The sequence below is a fragment of the Vulpes vulpes genome, chromosome 7, assembly GCF_048418805.1.
Source record: "Vulpes vulpes isolate BD-2025 chromosome 7, VulVul3, whole genome shotgun sequence".
NCBI classification, from domain to species: Eukaryota; Metazoa; Chordata; class Mammalia; order Carnivora; family Canidae; genus Vulpes; species Vulpes vulpes.
This window is the reverse complement of record NC_132786.1, coordinates 10,262,657-10,285,792: the sequence shown is the minus strand read 5'-3', so window position 1 is coordinate 10,285,792 and position 23,136 is coordinate 10,262,657. Positions and strand designations below refer to the sequence as shown.

Below are 23,136 nucleotides of genomic sequence, written 5' to 3'. Positions count from 1 at the left end.
AGAAGAGAATACAGGCAGTAAGGTCTCTGGCATTAGCCATAGCAACATTTGTCTAGGTATGTCTTCCAAGGCAAGGAAAACAAAAGCAAAAAAAAAAAAAAAAAAAGAAGAAGAAGAAGAAGAAGAAGAAAAAACGGGACTACATCAAAATAAAAAGCTTTTGCAAAGCAAAGAAAACCATCAACAAAACTAAAAGACAATTTACTGAGTGGGAGAAGACATTTGCAAATGATAAATCCAGTAAGGGATTAGTAAACGAAATATATAATGAACTTCTACAACTCAACACCAAAAAAATAAATAATCCAACCAAAATATGCGCAGACAACATGAATAGATATTTCTGCAAACACACAGTTGGCCAACAGACACATGAAAAGATGCTCAACATCACACATCATCAGAGAAATACAAATCAAAACCACACTTCACACCTGTCAGAATGGCTAAAATAAAAAACACAAGAAACAACACGTGTTTGAGAGGATGTAGAGAGAAAAGAAACCTTGTGTTCTATTGATGGGACTGCACGCTGGTGCAGCCACTGTGGAAAACTGTGGAGGCCCCTCAAAAAAATAAGAAATAGAATTACCATATGACCCAGTAATTCCACTACTGGATATTTACCCAAAGAATATGAAAACACTAATTTGAAAAAACATATGTACCCTTAAGTTTATTCAACCACAGATGAATGAAAAAAAGAAGAGCTGGTGTGTGGTGTGGATGGATGGATGGATGGATGGATGGATAGATAGATAGATAGATAGATAATTACTCAGCCATAAAAAAGAATGACATCTTGCCATTTGCAAGGACATAGGACATGGATGATCCAGGGGATATAATGCTAAGTGAAATAGGTCCATCAGAGAAAGACAAATACTATATGATTTAATTCATGTGGAATTCAAGAAACAAAACAAATGAAAAAAAGAGAGAGAGAAAAAAAACAGACTCAACTACAAAAAACAAACTGGTGGTTACCAGAGGAAAGGTGAGTGGGGGGATGGGTAGGATAGATAAAAGGGATTAAGAGTATTCTTATTGTGATGAATTATTGTGTATATTGCATATCTGAAACTAATATAACACTGTGTTAACCATACTGGAATTTTTTTTTTTAACTTTTTTTTTTTTTTTAATTTTTATTTATGATAGTCACAGAGAGAGAGAGAGAGAGAGAGAGAGGCAGAGACACAGGCAGAGGAAGAAGCAGGCTCCATGCACCGGGAGCCCGACGTGGGATTCGATCCAGGGTCTCCCGGATCGCGCCCTGGGCCAAAGGCAGGCGCCAAACCGCTGCGCCACCCAGGGATCCCCACCATACTGGAATTTTAAACATAATACAAAAGAAAAAAATTTTAATTTAAAACCTAAATCAATAAATACACAATAAAACTAGAAACAAGCCAAATAACTATTAGTATGCCAAAAGATAAATAAATTGTGGTATATTCATATACAGTAATACTATATAGCTATCACACATATGTGTGCACGTTCGCACACACCACTGGCGAAGGAAGCCAGATCCAAAGGAGGGCGTACTGTATGACCCCACTTACACAGAATTTAAGAACAAATGAAACTAACCAATGGTATTCAGAGTCAGGATAGTGATTATCCTGGGGTGAGAACGATAAGGAGGCACAAAGGGAATTTTGGGGTCTGACGGTGTTGTCTTGATCTGACTGCAGGTCACGTTGCTGTGTTCATTCACACTGTGATACTTCACTGATCATTTGTGATCTTTTTCTTTTTTAAACTTTTTCAATAAAGTTTAGCATAAAATGCACATGTAAACGTAAAGACTTTAAGTAGAAATGCAAAGTTACTTCACTGTGACCTGAGATATGGGTGAGAGAGGGTCTGGAGCAGCAAGTCAGAAGAGGAAGCAGAATGTGGAAGGTCCAGCTGTCCAGGGAAGGAGATGTGCACTCACTGGCTGCTAATGGGGCATGTGCCACGAGGGCCATAGCACAGGTGACCCTCTAGGGCAGGAGTTTCCAAATACAGGGGCCCTGGGTTACAGGGTTATTGGGGAGCCTGAATACATGGGACCTCTGCTCATACCCCTGAGGCCCATTAGAACAATATGTTTATAATCTTTCTCTATTGGGCCTCCCTTAAGTTTCCATAAAGGGAACTGAGAAGGGTAGCCAGATAAATTATGAAAATCTCTTGGATAGAGGTGGGAGAAATGTTCCTAACATGGAAAAGGACCACCAGGATCCTAATCAGCAGCCTAAAAAACTAACCAACAGCTATGCATTCCAAGAAGATCCCAAAGAGACAATCAGCGCCCCCGTCCCCAGTCTTGGGGAGCTTCTGCTACCCAGAGTTGGTTTGGAATATCATCCAAGATGGCAGACTAAGAAAACCTTCTCTTCCTTCCTTCCTTATTGTATAAGTCATCGTGGAGAAGAGAGAGAAATCAACCACGTTGAGATCAGCAACTATTTACACTTTTTGTGGAGCAAAGAGCAAGGCAAGCTATCATTTTAGAGTCTGTGGACTCAGGTGGGCCAGCAGCTCATGTATGGACTCATGGACTTTAGCTCACTTGACTTACAGACAGGCTGTTTCTAGAAAAGAGAGCTGCATCTATATTTGCAAATAGTTATTTGTCACCTTCCTTTGAAACACTTGGTCACCTCTAAACAACTTTCCACCTCAGCCACCCTTTATCATCTGGGTCTCTCACAAATTAACCAACAATAAACAAGTATTCTTTGCTTTGCCTTTGTTTTATTTATTCATCTCCCCTATGAATTGTATTTATCAGACAGACTTCCTAACTAGTCCACGCTAGCAGGACACAACTGCAAGAGAAGCAGGTGATGTAGAAAGAGGGCGCCACCACGGGACAAACTTCTGAAACTCCAGTCTCACCTCCAAGTCCCCACCTCCACCAGGTCAATATCCCACAGATTTTAGAAAAGAAAGAATTCATCTGGAAATATCTACAACCACTTAAAACATATGTAATCTCAGCACATTCCACTTACTCTTTTGCACTGATGTAGATAGAGCAGAAAAATAATCTCAAACAGTGCACATGTGGATTTCTAGACTCTGACGTGCCCTGGGAGGTCAATCTTTCCAAATCCTATTTGATTTAAACTGATAATGAACTCTTCTTCATTCCCTGAGTAAATGTGAGGCTCAGGAGCAGTTCAGACAAAAGGAGGAAACGGGCTGCAATTGGTGTTTGGCAATTGGCAAACAACACAAATAAACAGAAGCTGGCCTATTTGTATTTGTTTACTCCTGTACTTCACTCGCACACTCTGTAACATAATAAAGGGAAGGCTCACAACTTTAATATCTGATAAAAACAGCTTGCAATATTTATTAACAAACTATAGAATACTTTTATTTTCACCTAATAACCATGTTCAGACTCTTATAAATCATTAACTACCAGTAGACGTGGCACACACACCCACGCATATACATGCACACACACAACAGAAAATGTAAGATTTAAATGTACTTGTCCTTCATAGAGCATTATTCTGGAAATAAGAAGGCCCCCAAAGCCCAGGATTCTGTCTAAAGCACAGAATTCTATTTTCAAGGAGCCCACATTCCTACCCACCACAGTAAGTGAACTGAAATGAATGGCACTTACCAGGGATTTTCGGTGATTGGCTCTAAGAATAAATGGCTTAATCAGAAGCATCCATGGGACAGAAATCAAAGCCATAACAACAAAGAAACTTTGGACTTCTTGCTGTAAAATCAAATGGTAAGATTCCAACATTTCAAGGTGATCACACAACATAACTTATAGGATTTAAAAAATGATAAATATGGATCATTTTTATTGTACTTTATTTTGAGAGACCTAAAGCATTTCAATGTATCCATTCACCTCTACATCTTGGGAGTATTCCCACTGTAGTCCAGTGGTACCCAATGTCAATCCAGGATGGGCACTGAAAAATAGCTTATTCCTTATTCTTTGAGTACTCCCTTGCTATCCCCACACACCATATGTGAATAAGAAGTACTCATGAGGCACATAATAAGGGCAACTTTATTTATCCCTTGTCTCATGAGAGTAGTTAACCCCTGGCCCTGCAAGAAAAGTGTGGCAGGCCCCATGACTTCACTGGTCATTCTGTAGTAGCCAAAAGCCCTTGGGTCACTTTAAGTCATAAAGATGATCTCAATTAGAAATTTTATATTTCCAGTACTAGATAATTATCTGAGATCTCTTGCTCTCAGTCTTTCAGAAATTTAAAAAAAAAAAAAAAAAAAAAAAGCTTCCTCACACTCTGGCTGTGGGTGAGTCACCCACCGGGCTCTGGGGTAGCCATGATGAACGCTCCCTGGCTGTCTCTCTCATATCTCCCCTCTGGTATGCTTTATGCCTCTCCTGAAACCCAGAATTCATCCCACCTTATCATCCTGCTACACATTCCCTTTCACATCCTCACCTCTTATTATATACCCCCGAGTCACCAACTTTGAGGAGTGACCCAGAGCTGCTGTTGTCAAAGAACCAGGAAGCCCGGTGAGGCTTAGTTGGAGCTACAAGGCATGGACACTGGGTGCTTGGGCGGGGGGGGGGGGGGGGGGGGGGTGGATGTTTCTTAAACTCTCATTTTTCTTCAACTGTTCTGGCCAAGTTCTCAGTGAATGCCAGGGGACAATTTTTATGCCAGTTGTAACAAGATTCACCCTGCTAGCAGTGGGGACATCCAATCTGTTCAGTCTTCTACCCTCCTCCCCTCTGAAATGCTCAAAAGAGGTAGGGGAGCCGCAGAAACACACACTACACTTGCCAGTTCTAGCTCCCTCTGCATGAAGCCCCCTCATCACCCTGTGTCCATCTTTATATAAGGCTTTTCCAGCTCACAATGTACACAGCAACCAGAGATTTATATTGATCTGTTGCTCTTCTTCTTTGATATTCAAAGATGGCCAGGGCAGTGTTGGAAGGGGCTGTGTTATCAACTTACATCATCTCTTCCAGCTGCATGACCCCGAAATGAGGTTATGGAAATTTCAAACCATGTCAGGATAATTCATCTCCATACTAGGGCATGGGGAAACCAGCCAACTCCTAATAAGGGTTTTGAAGGGGGCAGAAAGCTGGAAAAGCCATTCACTGTGCAATGTTCAGTGAGTATTCCAGACCAGGTGAGGACTTCAGTCTCTATGAATGTAGTTTGTGCGTGAAATATTTCATGAGTCTGAGTCCTTTGCCTAAAAGAGAAGACTTGTTTGGGAAATCCAAGTCAACTTTCATTCAAACTCTGGAACTGAGTAAATGAACCTTCCAAATATGTTCGTGTAGTGTTCACGGTCTAGGAATGGTTCATATACCATTCACTGATGTATAACAAAAAGGTGCTACAACAGTGAAGTGGGCTACCTCCAAAGAACTTTCGGAGGTATAGGTCTTCTCTGATTATTATCTAAGATCATTCCTTATCTTTCATTTAAAAAAAAGTGCACTGCCATAAGGCATGTTCTCTTCTTATTGTTGCTGCTCCTAAAAAGGAGGAGAACAACTAGAAATCAGACGCATGAGGCCCTGCAAGCATGGCCACAGGAGGAGCAGAACAGGTCTTTAATGAGGACATCCATGGTGAGCAACCTCTGGCAAGTAACATGAGCTGCAGAGGCTCACCTGGCATTGGGGAAAAAAGCTACAAAGGAATCAGAACACATGAATGTGCCCTCCCTTAGTGAAAATCTACTTTCACATAGAATTATCAAGTTAGTACTGGGAGATGCTAGAGGAAAACTATTTGTGTTACCAAATTTACTGAGTTGTTTTTATATCCAGCTCCCATTGAGCATTAATGCTTTTTAAAAATCAAATATTAAGTTGATAATGAGGCTGAATTGCTAAGTTGATGATGAATTGGTTCAAGTAGAAGAAAAGAGAATGGCAATAAAACCCAATGGTTGGGAGGGACTGTTCATGGAAGAAGAACCAAAAGAAAGAAAAGAAAGGGCATCTCTGGCCAGCCATGGAAGCTCACAGGAGAGCATGCGTTCAGATCTCAGTTTCCCAGGAGCCCACCGCCCTTGTGAACAGAGGGACTTCTCACCTTGACTCATTCCATTTTCTTTCTTGCACCCTTAGAGCTTATGTTTAGAATAAAAGATTATTAAATATTAAGGTGCTATTTAGACCGTTTGCAGTTTCAGGCCTATCGGTTTGAATGACTGGTTTTTTAAAATTTCTCCACAGATGATGTACAAGTCAATTTTCAACGGCACAGAAATAACCCATTTCTCCCAAATGGGAGCGGCTGGAGTTGCTAAGCAACTCATACTGTCCTAAGCATCTGTCCACTCATCTAATCTTTTTTTTTTTTTTTAGATTTTATTTATTTATTCATGAGAGACACAGAGACAGAGGCAGAAGGAAGAGCAGGCTCCCGCCCAATGCGGGACTTGATCTCAGGACCTCTGGATCACAACCTGAGCTGAAGGCAGATGCTCAACCACTGAGTACCCCCCACCCATCTAATAAACACCTCTGAAATGTAAAGAGCCTAACAACCTTGGCTGGGTGTTAAGATGGCTCAGTCTTGCCAATAACTATGCAATACTCAAGAGTATGAGAGAGATGGGACAGTATCAAGTGCACAAAATAAGAAAAAAAAAACATAAATACCTGATGTTTGTACAGGGGTGCATTGGAAGGGTCATCATAGTTAAATAGAAACATGTTGATGAAGTGGATGAGGATGCTTGGGGCATGCCGGGACACATGGACATCAAAGTGGCACCATTTGAAAATGATCATGAACACCAAGTATCCAAACAGACACAGAATAAAAATCATCTCAGGAATAAACTGCAGAACAATGTTGAGAGTTCTTCTGAAGTATCTGGGGGTGGGAAACACACACATGAAAGACAGAACACTGAGTGAATATCAGGAACTAATTATTCCCCCAAAGCACAAAATGTTCTTTTTTTTTCTTTTTTTGCACACCACATCCACTCCCCTAGCAAGCAGCAATTATGCGTGGATGGAAAGAAGAGAAAGGAAGGATTCAAGAGAGCCAGGGTCTGGAGTGTAGTGTCTGAAGCAAAGGGCATGTCTGCAGGTGAGCTGGCGGTTTGGCTACAGCTTCACCCGCACATCTAGCTCATATCAACAAATTCAAAGGCACGAAGATATAGAAGCAGGACTAGGAAGCTTTTCTCCTGAGACAGGGGTTGGCAAGCTAAGGCTTACAGGCCAAATTGAGCGATTACCTGTTTTTAAACAGCACACAAGTTGAAAATAGTTTTATATTTTTAAATGATTGACAAAAAAATCAAAATAAGAATAAGAGTTTGTGATATGTGAAAATTATATAGGATTCAGATTTCAGTGTTCATTAATAAAGTTTTATTAGAACATAGACCCAACTCATCCATTTACAGATGGTCCGTGACAACTTTCCTACTACAACACCAGGACTGAGTAGCTGTGACAGAGACCATCTAGCCTCCAAAGCCTAAAATATTTACTCTCTAGCCCTTTACAGAAAAAGTTTGCCAACTCCTGCTCTAAGACACAGAGTCCTACAAGGGTAAGATGGGGGCTCCCAAGTTCAAATGTCAGAAAGGGTACCCGCTCTCTTTGCTAGTTGCAAGAGTTATCTGAGCAAAAATGGAGATATCTCAATAAAACAGGATTACTGGGATGGTTGAGGCTGGCCTGACATACAATGAAACCAACGATAGACTGCTCCAGAAAATACATTCTGGAATTATCTCTCATTTAATATTCATGGCCCTTTCAGGTAGGCAGTAGTACCAGGGCCCCTAGACACTAGTCGCCACTAGTTTACTCACTAAATATATCTGATTTTTCAGGTAGGACTGCACTTCTATGAGCTTTCAGGCCAGGGGGCACCACAGGGCTGGCTCTGGCCAATGGGAACAGAAATGGTATGTTGTTCCTTCCGGGTGGAAGCTTAAGAGTCAGTGTGTAATTGACCACTTTCCATGTGTTCATACATTTACACCTTTAGAAAAACAAGTTTAAAAAGTTTCAGCTTGATATAAGGAAAGGAAAGATAAGACATCAACAGCCCAAGGGAGAGACTGCTACAACTTAGAAGAAATTGCATCAAAGGGAATTGAGAATCTGAGGGCACACTGTCCCAGATGTACTTATATCTCCATTTGTCTGACCCAAATCCTGAATATGGCAGTGACCAAGGTGCCATGGGCTTTCCAGTCATTTCTGAACCCTCAAATATTTCTGAGGTGAAAGGTACACTCATATTTTGAGTGACCCGCTCAGGAAAAACAGAGGTGCCACCTATGCGAAACCAGCCTGTCCTGGCTCAAGCCAAGAGACATGGAAAAGCGTTCCTCGTAGGAAGGAGGAAGCTCTTGCACAAAGGGACACTTGGCCACACTGGTGGCTCTGTCACTGCTCATCAACGACAAGGTCAGATCAACAGGCAGAAAAGTTAATCATGAAAACTTACATGTGATTGAAAAGGCTGAGAATGACACCGAAAACCATCTGGACAATTCCCAGGATAACAGACATCTTCATTTTGTAGGAGTTCAAGAATGTTAGTTTGTTTGAAGCCAAGTTCCAGATCTGGATGGGAAATGCGACAAGAAATGCGTGAGACCAGAGTCTGGAAGTTCTCCTGGAGTCGGAGGCTATAGCAGGACTTGTCCCAAGGAAGTCAGTGTGGGGAGGACATTTTCATTTAGATTCAGTTGAATCAGTTTTGACCATTTTAGGCTCACAAAAGGAAGAGGACCAAACCCCAAATAAATGCAACTCTAATGATGAATGTGTCAGAACCATTAGTAAAACATCAAGTGGCCAGAAGAAAAAAACATCCCACATGATTTTTCCTCTGTTCTAAGGGAAAAAACATTCTGAAACATTGTAGAGAGCTCTCAAACTTGCCTCAGTTCCACTTACTGGTGGTATAGATCTCTGGCCCATGAATTTATCCAATCCCTTCTTGATGATACCACCTTTTATTGTGAATTTCTATAATGTTTCACATTACAAAGCATTCTCCTGAGTCCATCTCAGGAAGCCACTCTTGTAGCCAGTATTTATTAGCACCACGTAGAAGACATGGTCCCTGCCTTCTACATGGTCTGTTTTAAACAGACCTGCCAGGAGTGCAAAGGGAGGGATGCATGTCCCTGCCCTCCTAACAAGACTGACACACAGAGCAAGAAGTCACAGCGGCAGGGGGGCTGGTCAGGGCCCCACCCTAGTTAATGGCCCCAGGTGCTAACATTCTTCTTTCCCACAGAAATCTCAAATATCCCCATTGTCTCCACTCCCGCTCCTATGTAAATAGTTCAAGTCTTTGCTCTTACCTCCAACCCCTCTTCAACTTTAGACACATTCTCAAACTGCCTGCTAGATAGGTCTTAGGGTTTGCTATACTGCATCTCAAAGGTAGCAAAACCACAAGGGTCATCTCATTTTTCCCTCCTAAAATGTCTTCCTCCTCCAAACTACTTTGCTTCTGTTAAGCCCTCCTAGGCACAGACTCAATGCAAAGATACCTGGCTCCCACTCCATGCACACATACAGGCAGGATCCACACCTTACTGATTTTTTCTTTACATTGTCCTGAGCAAGTGCCAGCTAGACAATCAATGGGCTGCTGGGAGGGTGAGCAATGGGTCTCCGGTAACAGGTGCCCAGACACCAGAGGCATCTCCTCTACCTTCCCCATCTGTCTGGCATTTAAGCAGCACCAGGCTTGCCCTCTACCCCTCTGCTATTCCCTTTGCCTCCCTGCTGGGCTAGTCCCTACAGGATCACTCAACATGGTTAGGGCAGGTTTACCAGCACACCATAGATGCAGCCAAATCTGATACATTAAAAATTAAGTGCCAGGTATACATTAAGCTCTTTAAATGTTCTATCTCATTTAATTCTAACAAAACTCCGACATAGATGCAAATATTCCCATTTACAGATAAGGCAATTCTATCTCAATCTCAGAGAGACTAAGTTCTTTACACACAGAGGAAGAAATAATACTATGGCAGCAAATGGGGTATTTACTCTATTTATGTACCAGACTCTGTTCTGGTTGTTTAATGCGTAAAAATCATTTATTCTCCTGAAAAACCCAATGAGCTACAGCTGTTGTTATAACCATTTTGCAGATGAAGAAACACAGACACATAGCTAGGAAATAGAAAAGGCAAGATTTATACACAGGTTGTCTGACCCCAAACCATAGGCTCTTAACCATTTCTTTAGAAAGACCTTGGGGATCCCTGGGTGGCGTAGCGGTTTGGCGCCTGCCTTTGGCCCAGGGCGCGGTCCTGGAGACCCGGGATCGAATCCCACATCGGGCTCCCGGTGCATGGAGCCTCCTTCTCCCTCCGCCTGTGTCTCTGCCTCTCTCTCTCTGTGACTACCATAAATAAATAAAAATTAAAAAAAAAATTTAGAAAGACCTCTCAGCTCTGACAAGCCAAATATTTTATGACTTGATCCGCAAAAAAGATGTTGCACCTATAGATCTGTAGAAATAAATGCATCTGTAGAAATTTACATTATGTAAAAATCCAACCCTTCATGAATAGAAATAAGTGCTGGGGCACCTGAGTGACTCAGTCCATTGAGCAACCAACTCTTGGTTTCAGCTCAGGTCATGATCCCGGGGTCATGAGATGGAACCCCAGGTCTGGCTGGGCACTCAGCAGTCTGCTTGAGTTTCTCTCCCCCTGCTCCCACACATGCACACACTCTCTCTCTAAAATAAATAAATAAAACTTTTAAAAACTTTAAAAACATAGGCACAGAAATGTTGTATTAAAGAGGGTATCTCTGGGGAATAGAATTGCCAGAAGAGAGAGAACTCCTTTTGTTTTTTTTCCCCTTCTTTTTTATACTATTTTGTATTCTATGGATTTTTAATCTTACGTATACCTTATTTTATAATAAAAAGACCAGAACTTTCCAAACACGTAAATGCTACCAGGAAAAAAGTTAATTCTTCTCAACTTCCCACTTCTCTTTCACCCTCACATTTTCCCTTCCTCTCTAACTGGTGGGCAGAAAACAAAACTGCCTGCACCCTGGACACTCCAGCCCAGTCAGTTCCCAGCCATGACTATACTGTCTGAGGAGAAGTAGGCAGGCAGGATCTGCTGCTGCTCTATTAGGTGTGGGCTGCGAAGCGAAGAGAAGACAGCAAAGCTATTCAAAGCAAAGGAAGGTCAACCAGACCCTAGAATCAGGGCCCTCTGTACTCCTCCACCACCCACTTGCTAATCATCAAATTCCTTGGGCCACAGAAAAAAAGACCTTCAGTCCACAAAAATAACAACTTGCATTTGTTTTCAGCACTTTGCAGCTTACAACTCTGCTTTCAAGGACTTTACCTCTTTTGATAAAGCTTACAATACAAGTGCCTCTGAGTGGCAAGTATAAACAAATGCTGGGTGATGTCTTCTATCTTTGTAAGGGAGGGGAGGCCTCCAGAAAACTGAGGAGATGCCCCATAAGGTAGGAGAGTGCAGTGTTAGGGCCCGTACTGTTTACTCTCATCTGTCAGCAGCCAAAACTGAGGTCTCCCACAAAAAGGGCTTAGAAAAAACATTGACTGACAGCATTTGCCACGTTCTGTTCTAGCCCAATCAAGCTCATTCGGAGCACAAGACTACCACCTCGTGGTGGTTATGTGCTGGGCCATCGTGAGTACATGGCTGTAAGCAAATAGGCACGGGAGCCTTCTTGAAATCCCTTTATATATCTAAAAGGCTAGGCAAGGAAGCCCCTTTTATTCGCGTGGCTCATATCCAACTGAGACAGATATAACAACCACATAAAAATTAACTCATACTTTTTTTTTTTAACTTGTATCAATTCTATGCGGTAAAATAAAGCAAAAATATAGGAGCAAATCCATACCTTCCTAGAAAAGGGAGATGTTACTCACTGCAAGAAAATGCCAAAGTAGGCAACTTGACGAAGATGCTAAATAACTCCTCCAATATGCATACTTTCCAGGCAACTAAGGGCCTTTGAACAAAGCAATCATTAACCACTGGGGGTATAAATTATTGGAGATGTTTGAGCAACTGTATGGAAAATGACCCAGGGGCAAGGTAAAGGGTACAGATAGGACATTTACTGAGTTCTGGGCAGTGTCACAAAACCTCCAGTATATGTAATTCTATCTCAGCGTCAGTTTGCTGATATGACAGCCTCTGGCACTTTCTTCTCCTCTACCTAGAGATCTCCTCAGCAAGACATTTTACATAATAAATATTTAACTCAGGAAGACATTATTACCGGATCAATCCCAAATGGGTATGGATTTCCAGAGTACACTCCTGGAATGGCTGGGTCCAACTGTAAATATGGATTCGTTTCCATTACGTATGTACTACAGAGGGAGAAAAGAAAAACAGAAACAAAACCAGTGATCAACCAGAGATAGAAAAAAAATATACAATAGTGTCCGTGGTCATGACCTTGTAAGCCTTTCAAAGCCTCACCATTGGTGCAACTCATGCCAAAGCTCATTCGATCATTCCATGAATGGGTCCCAGATTCCTACTATGTGCCAAGTATCATCCTAGGTATTGAGGCTACAGACACTACCATCTGGGCCCTGAGATGCCTCACAATCTGCCTCTCCAAAGGGCTCCTAGCCCAGTAGAGTATTGTAAAGAAAAACACTTATACCACATCAGAAAAGAATTCAGGCCAGAGACGAAGGAGCATCACAGGAAACAAATCTCAGCCCAAGGACAAGCCTGGGAAACCCCTCCTGGGAGCACATGGGCTTGTCAAGGAGGAATGAACTGGCTTTCACCCATGGACCCTAATCTCTGTGAAACCTCCCTCTCAAAAGTTGTGGTCCATTGAATGCCTTTAAATCAGCATCCCAACTTTGCCCAGAAGCATGAACATCAGTGGGTAGGAATTTCGTACTATCTCTGTAAGCCCTAAGGGGATAAGAACATAAAGGGTGTTTGTTGGTTTGTTTAGCAGAGCACACAGCTATAGAGGGGCCAAGCACTAGCAACTTTGGCTGGCTACCTAGAAATATACTCCCTACACCTCCCACAACTGAAGCGCTCGAGGGTGTCAGGTAGCCGCAGGGGAATCAGGAAGCCTGACCTGCTGAGCGGGCCCTCAAGATGCAGTGGAAACAGCTGGCCCTGCCTGGCCATCTCAGACATGGACCCCGCCCCACCTTGCACTCATGGCATGCCTCAGGACAAATGGTTACGCTGTATTAGCAGAGATTTGTTTGTGGACAAAGAAGAAAGCCACCCCTGATGAGAAGGAATTGGCAGCCACACGAAGTCATGGTATCTGCTGTTGTTGAACGTAAACAAGTTCCCAGAACACCAACACCAGACAAAGCCACCCTGTGACTGTGGGGCATCCAGACAAAAGCAAGACCAATCCACAGTTGTATCTGAAATCAAAATATGGACACATTACAACAAGGACAATGCCTGAACCACAAAAATGACCAGACGTTGACCTCATCCTCTCAGAAGCCAGACCCTGTAAGCCTTTTCTCACGTCCTCTGGCTGAGATGCTCAAGCTCCCCACTGGTCCACCTCCTCCCTGCACCAGTAAACTCAGTTTGGGGGGGCGACAGACATGCTCCTGGTGGTCTTGGGCTGAAGGGCATTGTGACAGTGTCCCTAGTCAATTGTCAGGGAAAGCAAGCCCAAGACCTGGCTTGTGTCTGGTGACCAAAATCTGCTTGCTGTGTCCTCTGCCTCTGATGGATGACTGCAATTTTCTATTGCCTCATCGTTAATGAGGTCCCACTTCATACAATCAGTGCCTGGGCACGTGGCTGAGCATCCCTCAGATGAGGCTTGGCTTCCAAGAGCTGTGAATTGGGGTGGAGGTAATTCATATGTGCATAAAAGAATGTTCCAGCCCACATTCAGAGAGTGGCAAAAAGCCAGGTGACTCAGATCTTTTCACTCCTGGGTGAGATTTCAGGTTGGTGGTTTGGTGAAATTATGCTGATTTAACAAGTTTCAAATCCATCGTTATGTTTCTGAGTTTAAATCTAAAGAGCAAAACGAAGTAATTTGCCTTTAAATGTATGAAAGCTTTGTTCTCCTAGGCATCTCTTCAGGGTACTAATTATAAAGCAAAAAAACAAAACCAAAAGAACTTGTAATACAGCCATCTGTAATTCTGGACAATGTTTTACTCTTCATTTTTATTCATTTATGTATTTACTGTTTAACATTCCTATCCTCTGCTATAAGGAACCGGGACCCAGCTGAGAAACTAAAGGGGATGCATTGACCCTCCATGACACAGCCACCCACACTCTTACCAGGTGTCCAAGGTATGTTTTGTGGGTGTATAGAGAGCTCCCAGGTCTCTCTCATAAGCAGCCATGTCCTCACCAACTGCCCTACCCTACCCATGCCACCCTCCCCACTGCATCACCTACAAGGCAAACACAGGGAACCACTTTTGCAACACTAGCCAGTCCCTCTTTTACTTTTGTTGAATCAAGCCGCTCTGAACCGTCAAAGAAAATGCCCTTTGGGTGAGACTGGGGCCTTGAACACAGAGTACCAATAGCTTATACAGTTCAACACCCGCCTCAGCCTCCTGTCCTTAGTGCCTGGTTACCTAATTTCATGCCAGAACAAGGTATGCTTCAAAGGTCTCCTTCTCTTCCAGGGAACTTTGCTTCCATGATTGATACCAAGATGCCCTGTTTATACCTGCTTGGCCACTTGCTTTCACAGTAGTGCTGTGTCACACACTATGCACTCCATCATATATACTTCATTGAAAATTTAAAAACTATTTCCATGCATTATCATTACCAGTCCAGTTACTGGGGTACTGGTTTGAGGTCTCTCACTCAGTAGATAAAATGGAATTATTTGTTGAATTTGTGAGCACACCTCTGAGCAGAGCCAGGCATAGACTGGCCATGAACAATACCACTTGTTTGGCTGGATGGCCAGTGAGGGACACATCTGTCACTTACTTCCACGTGCCATTTCTAAACATGGGCCGGACACTCCAAGAAGAGCCGAAGATGTTTAAAGACTTGGAGAAGCAGTCATTGTAAATCAAGCCCGTGTAGATGGAGAAGATGCCCATAAGGAGAATCAGATAGCGTCCATGGAAGAAGGTGTTCCAGATCTGGCGTCAGGGAGACAGAGAGGATGACTGTCAGTGGGCTTGGCACCAAACCCTGAGAGTGTCTTACAGAACGTCTCTAGCACCACTGGAATAGTCCTGGTGAGGCACACAAGCCCTCTGCAGAGGGCCCACAGGACGAGGCAACATCAAAGCGATCCAAATAGAGCACACACACATTATTTTCCTGAGCTTATGTACATGAATCAGAGAAGTCCTAGACCACTCGTTGTTACTGTGGAAGCAAAACCATATAAGTCCCATATTCTTTAAGTCATCATTGGTTAGAAAACATAACTGAACCACGAGCTGAGGCCTTCATGTCAGGGAAGGGACATGACAGTGGGCAGCTGTTGTCTCAAGTGCTTCTAGGAGACAAGTGCAGGGCTGGACTCAGATGGCAGCTCAATTTCATGGCAAGTCAAATCTACACTCGTTTTGGGTCTTGTAAAATCAAGTCTCTGTCTAAGCACATCCACTAAAAAGAGTCAAGTGCTTTCCATAATACTGAGTGATGTGTGTCAATCCCTCTCAGAACTGCCCAAGTGTAGCACTGAGACTTCAAATATTTATTACAGGAAACTACAGCTGTTAGAATGCTGGTCATGCAAAACTATAAAAATCCAGGAGTGGATATTCCCACTAACTTTGCTGATGATTAACCCACTATGACGTCATTGAACTGGCTCTAGTTAAGAAAACTTGTAATAATAATAAAAAAAAAACTTGTAATAAAAATTTGCAGATATTCTTTTTTTTTTAATTTTTTTTATTTATTTATGATAGTCACACAGAGAGAGAGAGAGGCAGAGACACAGGCAGAGGGAGAAGCAGGCTCCATGCACCGGGAGCCCGACGTGGGATTCGATCCCGAGTTTCCAGGATCACACCCTGGGCCAAAGGCAGGCGCCAAACCGCTGCACCACCCAGGGATCCCTGCAGATATTCTTAAAATTCAGAACATAGCTAAAGCAGGTTTCTGGCTTATAAAATGTATTACAATGAATATAAAGTGACCCTAACTAATTAACTTTGAAACACTACAGACTCTTGAGTTGTCTCAACCTTCACAACATGGAGAAGGCACTTCATGGAAGGTGCAGACACCTCAAGTGTAAAAGTGAAGACACAATATTCAGAATTTCTTGGTGTTTCATAAGAACACTGATCATAGGCTGATTGTGAGAGAAAGGCTCTGCCATAAAAAAAAAAATTGTGACTTTTTCTTTCTTTCTTTCTTTTTTTTTTTTTAAGAAAGAGAGAGAACACGTACCAGCCAGGGAGAGGTAGAGGGGGGCAGAGAGAGAGAGAGAGAATCCCAAGCAGCCTCCCCATTGACTGCAGAGCCCAATGTGGGGCTTGATCCCAAGACTCTGAGATCGTGACCTGAGCTGACATCAAGAGTTGAATGTCCAACTGGCTGCACGACCCACCCCAGGTGCCCCAGAAAAAATATCTGATATTTTAAGTGGGGGAAAAAAAAAGGTAGCCACAAATTAATATGCACTATTTGATCCCAGTTTTTAAAAGTTATTTGTGTATAAGCACAGAAAAAAAATGGAAAGATACATAAAAACATTAGTTGTGATTTTCTCTAGGTAAATTGTTGTATTTTCCCCAATTTTTAAAATAAGCATACATTGCTTTTACAATCAAAGGGGGGGGAAAACTTAAAAATAAGATCAATGCCTTATCAAGCAATATACAAAAAACAAAAATGCTGAAAGGAACCTCACCACACCAGCCAAAGCACTGAGCTTCGGGCAGGAATTTTTGTGTTGAATTGTGGTCCTCTTTTACTTTCTATCTTTTGCTTTTCATAAAACATGTTATTTCTATGGTGAAAACAATATACACATTTTTCTTATTCTACTGATAACCTCAAGGAAATGAGGCAAGATACTCGATGGACACCCACCTCATTGTTCGTCTTCTGGGAGAGCAAGTGTCTCTCATTAAGGACCATCCAAAGGGCTGCCAATAGCATCACAATCCCATGACCACAGTCTCCAAACATCACAGCAAACAGGAAGGGGAAAGTGATGATGGTATAGGGAGCTGTAGAGGTGAGATCCACAACAGCCTGAGTCCTTCCCATAGCCACTGGGTCCCCATCAAAGATCTATCATGTTCCATGACCCACAAGTTGGTCCCCTTGTATCTTTCTGATTCTGTCTTCCCTCCCCATCCCCGACCCCAACACTTGCTTAGCTCCCACATACATTAATTCATCAATAAATATTATTATTCACCATTTGCAAATGAGCTGAATTTTGAAGCAGTTAAATGACTTGCCCAAGATCACAAAATTTAATGGGATTTAAAATCAGTTTTCTGGGGTACCTGGGTGGCTCAGTGGTTGAGCATCTGCCTTTGGCTCAGGTTGTGATCCTGGGGTCCTGAGATCAAGTCCCACATCAGGCTCCCCACAGCGAGCCTGCTTCTCCCTCTGCCTATGTCTTTGCCTCTCTCTGTGTCTCTCATGAATGAATAAAATCAATCAATCAATCAATCAATCAATCAAACCAGTTGTCTAGGGGTCCCTGGATGGCTAGTTGGTTAAGCATCCAACTCTTGATTTCGGCTCAGGTCATGATTCAGGAATGATGAGATCAAGCCCTGAGTTGGGCTAGCCATGGAGCCTGCCTAAGATTCTCTCTCTCTCTCTGCTCCCCTCCCCTCCTAAAAAAATAAATAAGTAAAACCAGTTTTCAATCTGAGTGTTTTATATACCTTCTACCACCATTTTTTGTCTGTTTCTCCACCATTCACATGCACCATGCACCTCCAGCAGTTATCACAGGACACCTATGGGGCCCCTGTATTATAGGTCAGAAGATTAGGATACAGGCTGGAGGAGAGCACTATGGACCACATGGATGAAAGGCATCTGGTCTACCCCTTTTATTTTACAAACCAGGCTCCTAATATCACACAGCTATGTCATTAAGAATCTAGTCTTCTCTCAGTCCTGTATGTTTCCATGTCACCACAAAACAGCTATGGCTCTGTGACGATGCTGTGAGATGACCCTCACTGAATTGGTAAGGGAAAAAAGAACTAAATTTGACTGCCCGATAGGGCTATGGTTTAAGGGAGAACAAGTGAAATCCTAACAAAGAACAAATATTTCACTACTCACCATTTATACGGGACAACACAGGGCATTAGGAAGCCAAACAGGATCTTAGTAATGTCACAGTTTTAAGCAATTCATCTCTGTCACCCCAGGGGTAAATCTTACCCAGTTTTCATTTTCAAGCTGCCCCATTATTCAATGGGGCAGTCATGACCAGCATCAGAATACCTGGGTTTATTTCCCGGTAACTGCCCACACCATATGCATCTACAATATTCTGGAAGCCAGCTGTGAATTTATTGGTCCTGTTAAATGTAGGAGGAGCTGTTTTGGATTGCACTGTAGTCAGGATGGGGACCATGGAGGAGCCACTTAGTTCCTACAAAAAACATTGACAAAAATGTAAGGAAGAGAGCTTTGTGTTGGGGGTCAGCACATGGATCTTAGTCCAATTTGCACCATCCCTTATAGGTGAACTCAGGACAATTTATTGACCTCTGTGGGACCCATGACCACATCTATATAAGTGAATACCTTCCTAATACTTACCTAATTTATCCCACAGGAGAATCATCAAGAGAATAGAGTTCTGGCCATTTCCATTCTCCTGCTCCTGCAAATGCACCTGTTGTGCCCAGTTCTGGGTCCTTTACTTTTTCCATTCTCTCTACTCACTCCCTCAAAAGTTCATCCACTTTCCTAATTTTGCACCATTCTCCTGTCCACGTTTCAAACTCTCATGTCTCAGCAACCCCACAAAATCCAAGAGCCTAAAACAAAATTCATCAATTTGTCCCAATGCCAAGTCCTCTTTTGGACTCACTGCTCCTTCATCAGACTCCCTTCTCCAGATCCCTGAACCTTTGGAATCATCAGACGTGTACCTCTTCCTGGTTCAATCAATCAAATATGTCACCAAATCTTGCTGATTGTACCTTTCAAATTCTTCTTCTTCTTGCTCCCATCTCCACCAGCTTAGCCCCAAGCTTTGCCATCCTCCTGTCTCTTACCCTTTCATTTATCCTATACTCCAGACAATGCAACATTTTGTTTATAAGATAAAACAGTACTGCTTCAGTCATGCTACGCTCCTACTCAAAAATCTTCAAAGGCTTCTGATTAACTAAAGAATGAAATCAAAACTCTTGAGTCTTGTAATCAAGACTTCTTTCCAATATTGACTTATACTCTCCCTTCACACCTTCACCCCACTACTTCTGCATGGAAACCAGCCAACTCCCCTCCAGCCATCTTACGCAGGTATGAACCATTCCCAGGCTCAACCTCTAAGAACCCTCTGTTGGTTCTAAAGGCTAACAGCATTTACCATCTGCACACTCAGTGGGACTTCGCACCAGCTAAGTTACTGCTCATCAATCCTCCTCCCAACACCATGAGGTCAGTATCAACTACCTATTAAACCTCACTTTACCGATGAGGAAATGAAGGTCCAGAGAGTTTAAGTAACTTCCCCTAGGTCACACAGCAAGTGGAGGTGTTCCTTACTCTATTGTTATCTATCTTCATGGGTGTGATCATGACCTCCTCCTTATGGGCAAGGACTGTTGCTGACGTTTTGTTTTGTCTTGTTTTTAACATGCATCCCAGCAGCTCACATAATATCTAGCATACAGTAAGCATATTTTGTTTGTTCATGATGATGATAATGAAAGCTACCTCTCACACTTCTCACCTCCAACGTGCATGAGGCCTTCTACTTCAAAATAACGCTTTTGTTATTTCAGAGGGCTGAAGAAACTGCAGAAATAGTCCAAAGTCGGGGATCCCTGGGTGGCTTAGCAGTTTAGTGCCCGCCTTTGGCCCAGGGTGTGATCCTGGAGTCCCGGGATCGAGTCCTGCATCAGGTTCCCTGCATGGAGCCTGCTTCTCCCTCTGCCTGTGTCTCTGCCTCTGTGTGTGTGTGTGTGTGTGTGTGTGTGTGTGTGTGTGTGTGTCTCACGAATAAACAAAATCTTTTTTTAAAAAAGAAAATAGTCCAAAGTAGCCTCATAGAAGTTTGACCCCCTTCATGATTACAGAATGACCCTGTTTAGTTCAGATCCCTGCAAAGGGACATTTCCTTGAAAGCTTGGTAGTCTTGTCCACACTGCACTGAAACATTTCTAAATGCAAACTGGATCGTGTCACTCCAGCATGGGAATAAGATCAGACCCCAAACACCAGTAGAAAGTCCTTCTCATTCTTTAAACTGGCCACATCCTCTCTCTAGCCACTGGCCTTCAGGTGAGCCTGTGCCACACACTCTTCTCCACCGCCGGTCACCTGCTCACCAACCACCCTTCCATGATTCAGTTCAGGCATCACTTCCTCTAGGAAGCACCCCCACCCTTCCCAACCTGGGTGACATGCTCTTTCTAAGTGCCTCATTTACATAGTTATTGGACTATCACATGGGGATATCCAAATCCTGTCTCCTGGCTCCAGGATCATGGTCAAGTTACTTCTACTTTCTGTGCCTCAGTTTCCTCACTGTACAAGTGGGAGAAAGATAGCTCCTGCCTCCTAGTCCAATCCCACCTCAAGGCCTTTACTTTCAGACCCTCCAGCCTGAAAGCTCACCCTCTTTCCCCATCCACCTGCTCCTGCTCCAAGCCACCTGCTCAGAGAAGCCTTCTCCAGGAACAGACCTATAGCAGTATGGTAAGACCTACAATTCCAAGTGCCACTTTGACATCTTCAAGTCTCACAGGGTCCCAAAAGCCAAACCATGAGTTCCTCTGCTCTCACCAGATTTACCACCCACTCAGCAGGAAAGTCTCCCCATCCAGCTAGGTCTCCCATAGGCCAGACCAGCAGCACACTGCCTAGTCTTCCATCTCCTTGCCACCCCAGAAATGTATTCAAACAACCTACACATCTCCGCCCCACCCCCCACCATGAAACCAGGGCTCCTTCCCCTTGTGGGAGGCTGCCACCCATAGCCTTGGCTGGCTCATTCTGCTCCCAAGTGCAAGCCCCAAGTACAACCTCCATGTGGCCCTCTGTGGTGTGTGGTGTCCTCCTCCCCCGGGGCTATAAGCATATGTGACTAATCAATTGCTGCCAGTCTCATGTGTCCGGTGGCAGGTGCTGTGTGCTTGGCCTTTTTGTACCATTTAGGCCAGAGTTTCCCTTCTTCACCAATAGGGTGAATAAGGGATCAGAACAAAGCATCCCTCCTCACCCCATTCTCTACCAACCCCATTTTATTTCACCACCATCGCTGCCTGAAATCATATTAGCTATGGACATGCTTATTTTCTGTCTTCCTTTCTAGAAAGTCCATCAGAGTAGAGCCTTATTCTGTCTACATAGCTCTAGATCTGTTCTTGGTGCACAGGGACCATCTGGAGAGGTGAATGATAAAGGCTGTGACATTAACTAGGGTAGAGTGCTGAGCATAGCTGTGGGCACACAGAGAACACAGGTGTCTGGTTGTATTTCCAGCTAGACTGTGACCTTTGTGAGGGGAAGGACGGGCCACCATCACAATGAATGTGGTATCCACAGTCATGACCAGCAGAGTAATCAGCACATCAGTGCTCAACATGCACTTACTGAAGATCAAAGAAATGTTGACTATGTGTCAGAAAAAGGAGCTTCTAATAGGTGCTCAACACTGGATTAAGAACTCAAAGATGAAGGAGACAATCTTTGTTAAGTTCATGTGACGTAGGAAGCTGATAGCCTCCAAGTGCCTGACACAGACAGGCTGCTGAGGCTGGATGTGACTCACCTGCCCTCTGCCCTGCTCCATCTGCCACTCACCATGCCTTGCTCTAATGCCCTCTTGATGCGCCCGGTGTCTGCCACCGGGAACCAGATCTCAGCGATGGCGCACTGCTGGGTGACGTCAATGTTGCACATGTTCAGAATGTGGTAAATGGCCTTCATCTTCTGCACTTTAATGGCCCAGGAGTGCCAGTTGGCAGCTGCTTCTTGCAGGAGGCGCTGACGGTGAGATTCTGTTTGTGTTATGACCTGGATGGGAGCAACACACAGAGAAACAAGGAACACTCATGGAGAGCTCTGGCAACGTGGCAAAATGGAAGCCATTTGTGGCTTCTCCTGCTCTGGGCTCCCTCCTCTGGCCTGCAGCCCTCCTCCACCTTCAACCCTCATGAACAATTTATCTTCCCTTGTAAAGGTTAAAACCCTTGGGCAAAGATTGTATCTTCCTTTACTTCTAAATTCCTTATAGTACTATTGTTGTGTGCTGAATTGTGTCCCCAACAAAGATATGTTGAAGTCCTAACCCCTGGTAACTATGAATGTGACCTTATTTGGAAACCTGGTCTTTGCCGATATAATTAACATGAGGTCATGCTGGAGGTAAGGAGAGCCCTAACCAATGACTGGTGTCCTTATAAGAAATTCAGACATCTGGGGATCCCTGGGTGGCGCAGTGGTTTGGCGCCTGCCTTTGGCCCAGGGCGCGATCCTGGAGACCTGGGATCGAATCCCACATCGGGCTCCCGGTGCATGGAGCCTGCTTCTCCCTCTGCCTATCTCTCTGCCTCTCTCTCTGTGTGACTATCATAAATAAATAAAAATTAAAAAAAAAAAAAAAAGAAATTCAGACATCTGAGGGCACCTGGGTGGCTCAGCCGGTTAAGCATCTGATTCTTGGTCTTGATCTCAAGGTCATGAGTTCGAGCCCCATATTGGACTCCATACTGTGCATGGAGCCTACTTTAAAAAAAAAAAAAAAAAAAAAAGGTGGGTTGGGGGAAAAATGTGGACATCTAGGCATGCAGAGAAGAATGCCTTGTGGGATTCAGGCAGAGACTGGAGGGAAGTATCTACAAACCTAGGAACACCAAAGATTGCCCACAACGACCAGAGGCTTGGGAGATGTCTTCTATTCAGGCTGCTATCATATATTACCATACTGGATGGCTTAAACAATAAAAATTTTTCATA

At 43.5% G+C, this 23,136-nt stretch overlaps 1 protein-coding gene across 34 annotated transcripts in view; it reads right to left on the bottom strand.

Annotated features, from left to right (window-relative positions):
- Positions 1-23,136, bottom strand: part of ATP6V0A4 (ATPase H+ transporting V0 subunit a4) — an 83,388-nt gene that overhangs the window by 22,398 nt on the left and 37,854 nt on the right. For 27 of the 34 annotated variants that reach the window (XM_072762941.1, XM_025982187.2, XM_025982189.2 and 24 more), the window contains 8 exons: positions 21,982-22,194; positions 18,442-18,592; positions 17,053-17,192; positions 14,980-15,137; positions 12,278-12,371; positions 8,466-8,584; positions 6,647-6,863; positions 3,638-3,739 (listed from right to left, as the gene is read on the bottom strand). In XM_072762941.1, the coding sequence (XP_072619042.1) occupies positions 3,638-3,739; positions 6,647-6,863; positions 8,466-8,584; positions 12,278-12,371; positions 14,980-15,137; positions 17,053-17,192; positions 18,442-18,592; positions 21,982-22,194 (1,194 nt within the window). The remainder of the gene's footprint in view (positions 1-3,637; positions 3,740-6,646; positions 6,864-8,465; positions 8,585-12,277; positions 12,372-14,979; positions 15,138-17,052; positions 17,193-18,441; positions 18,593-21,981; positions 22,195-23,136) is intronic. The other 7 variants (XM_072762943.1, XM_072762946.1, XM_072762945.1 and 4 more) reach the window with 1 other exon arrangement.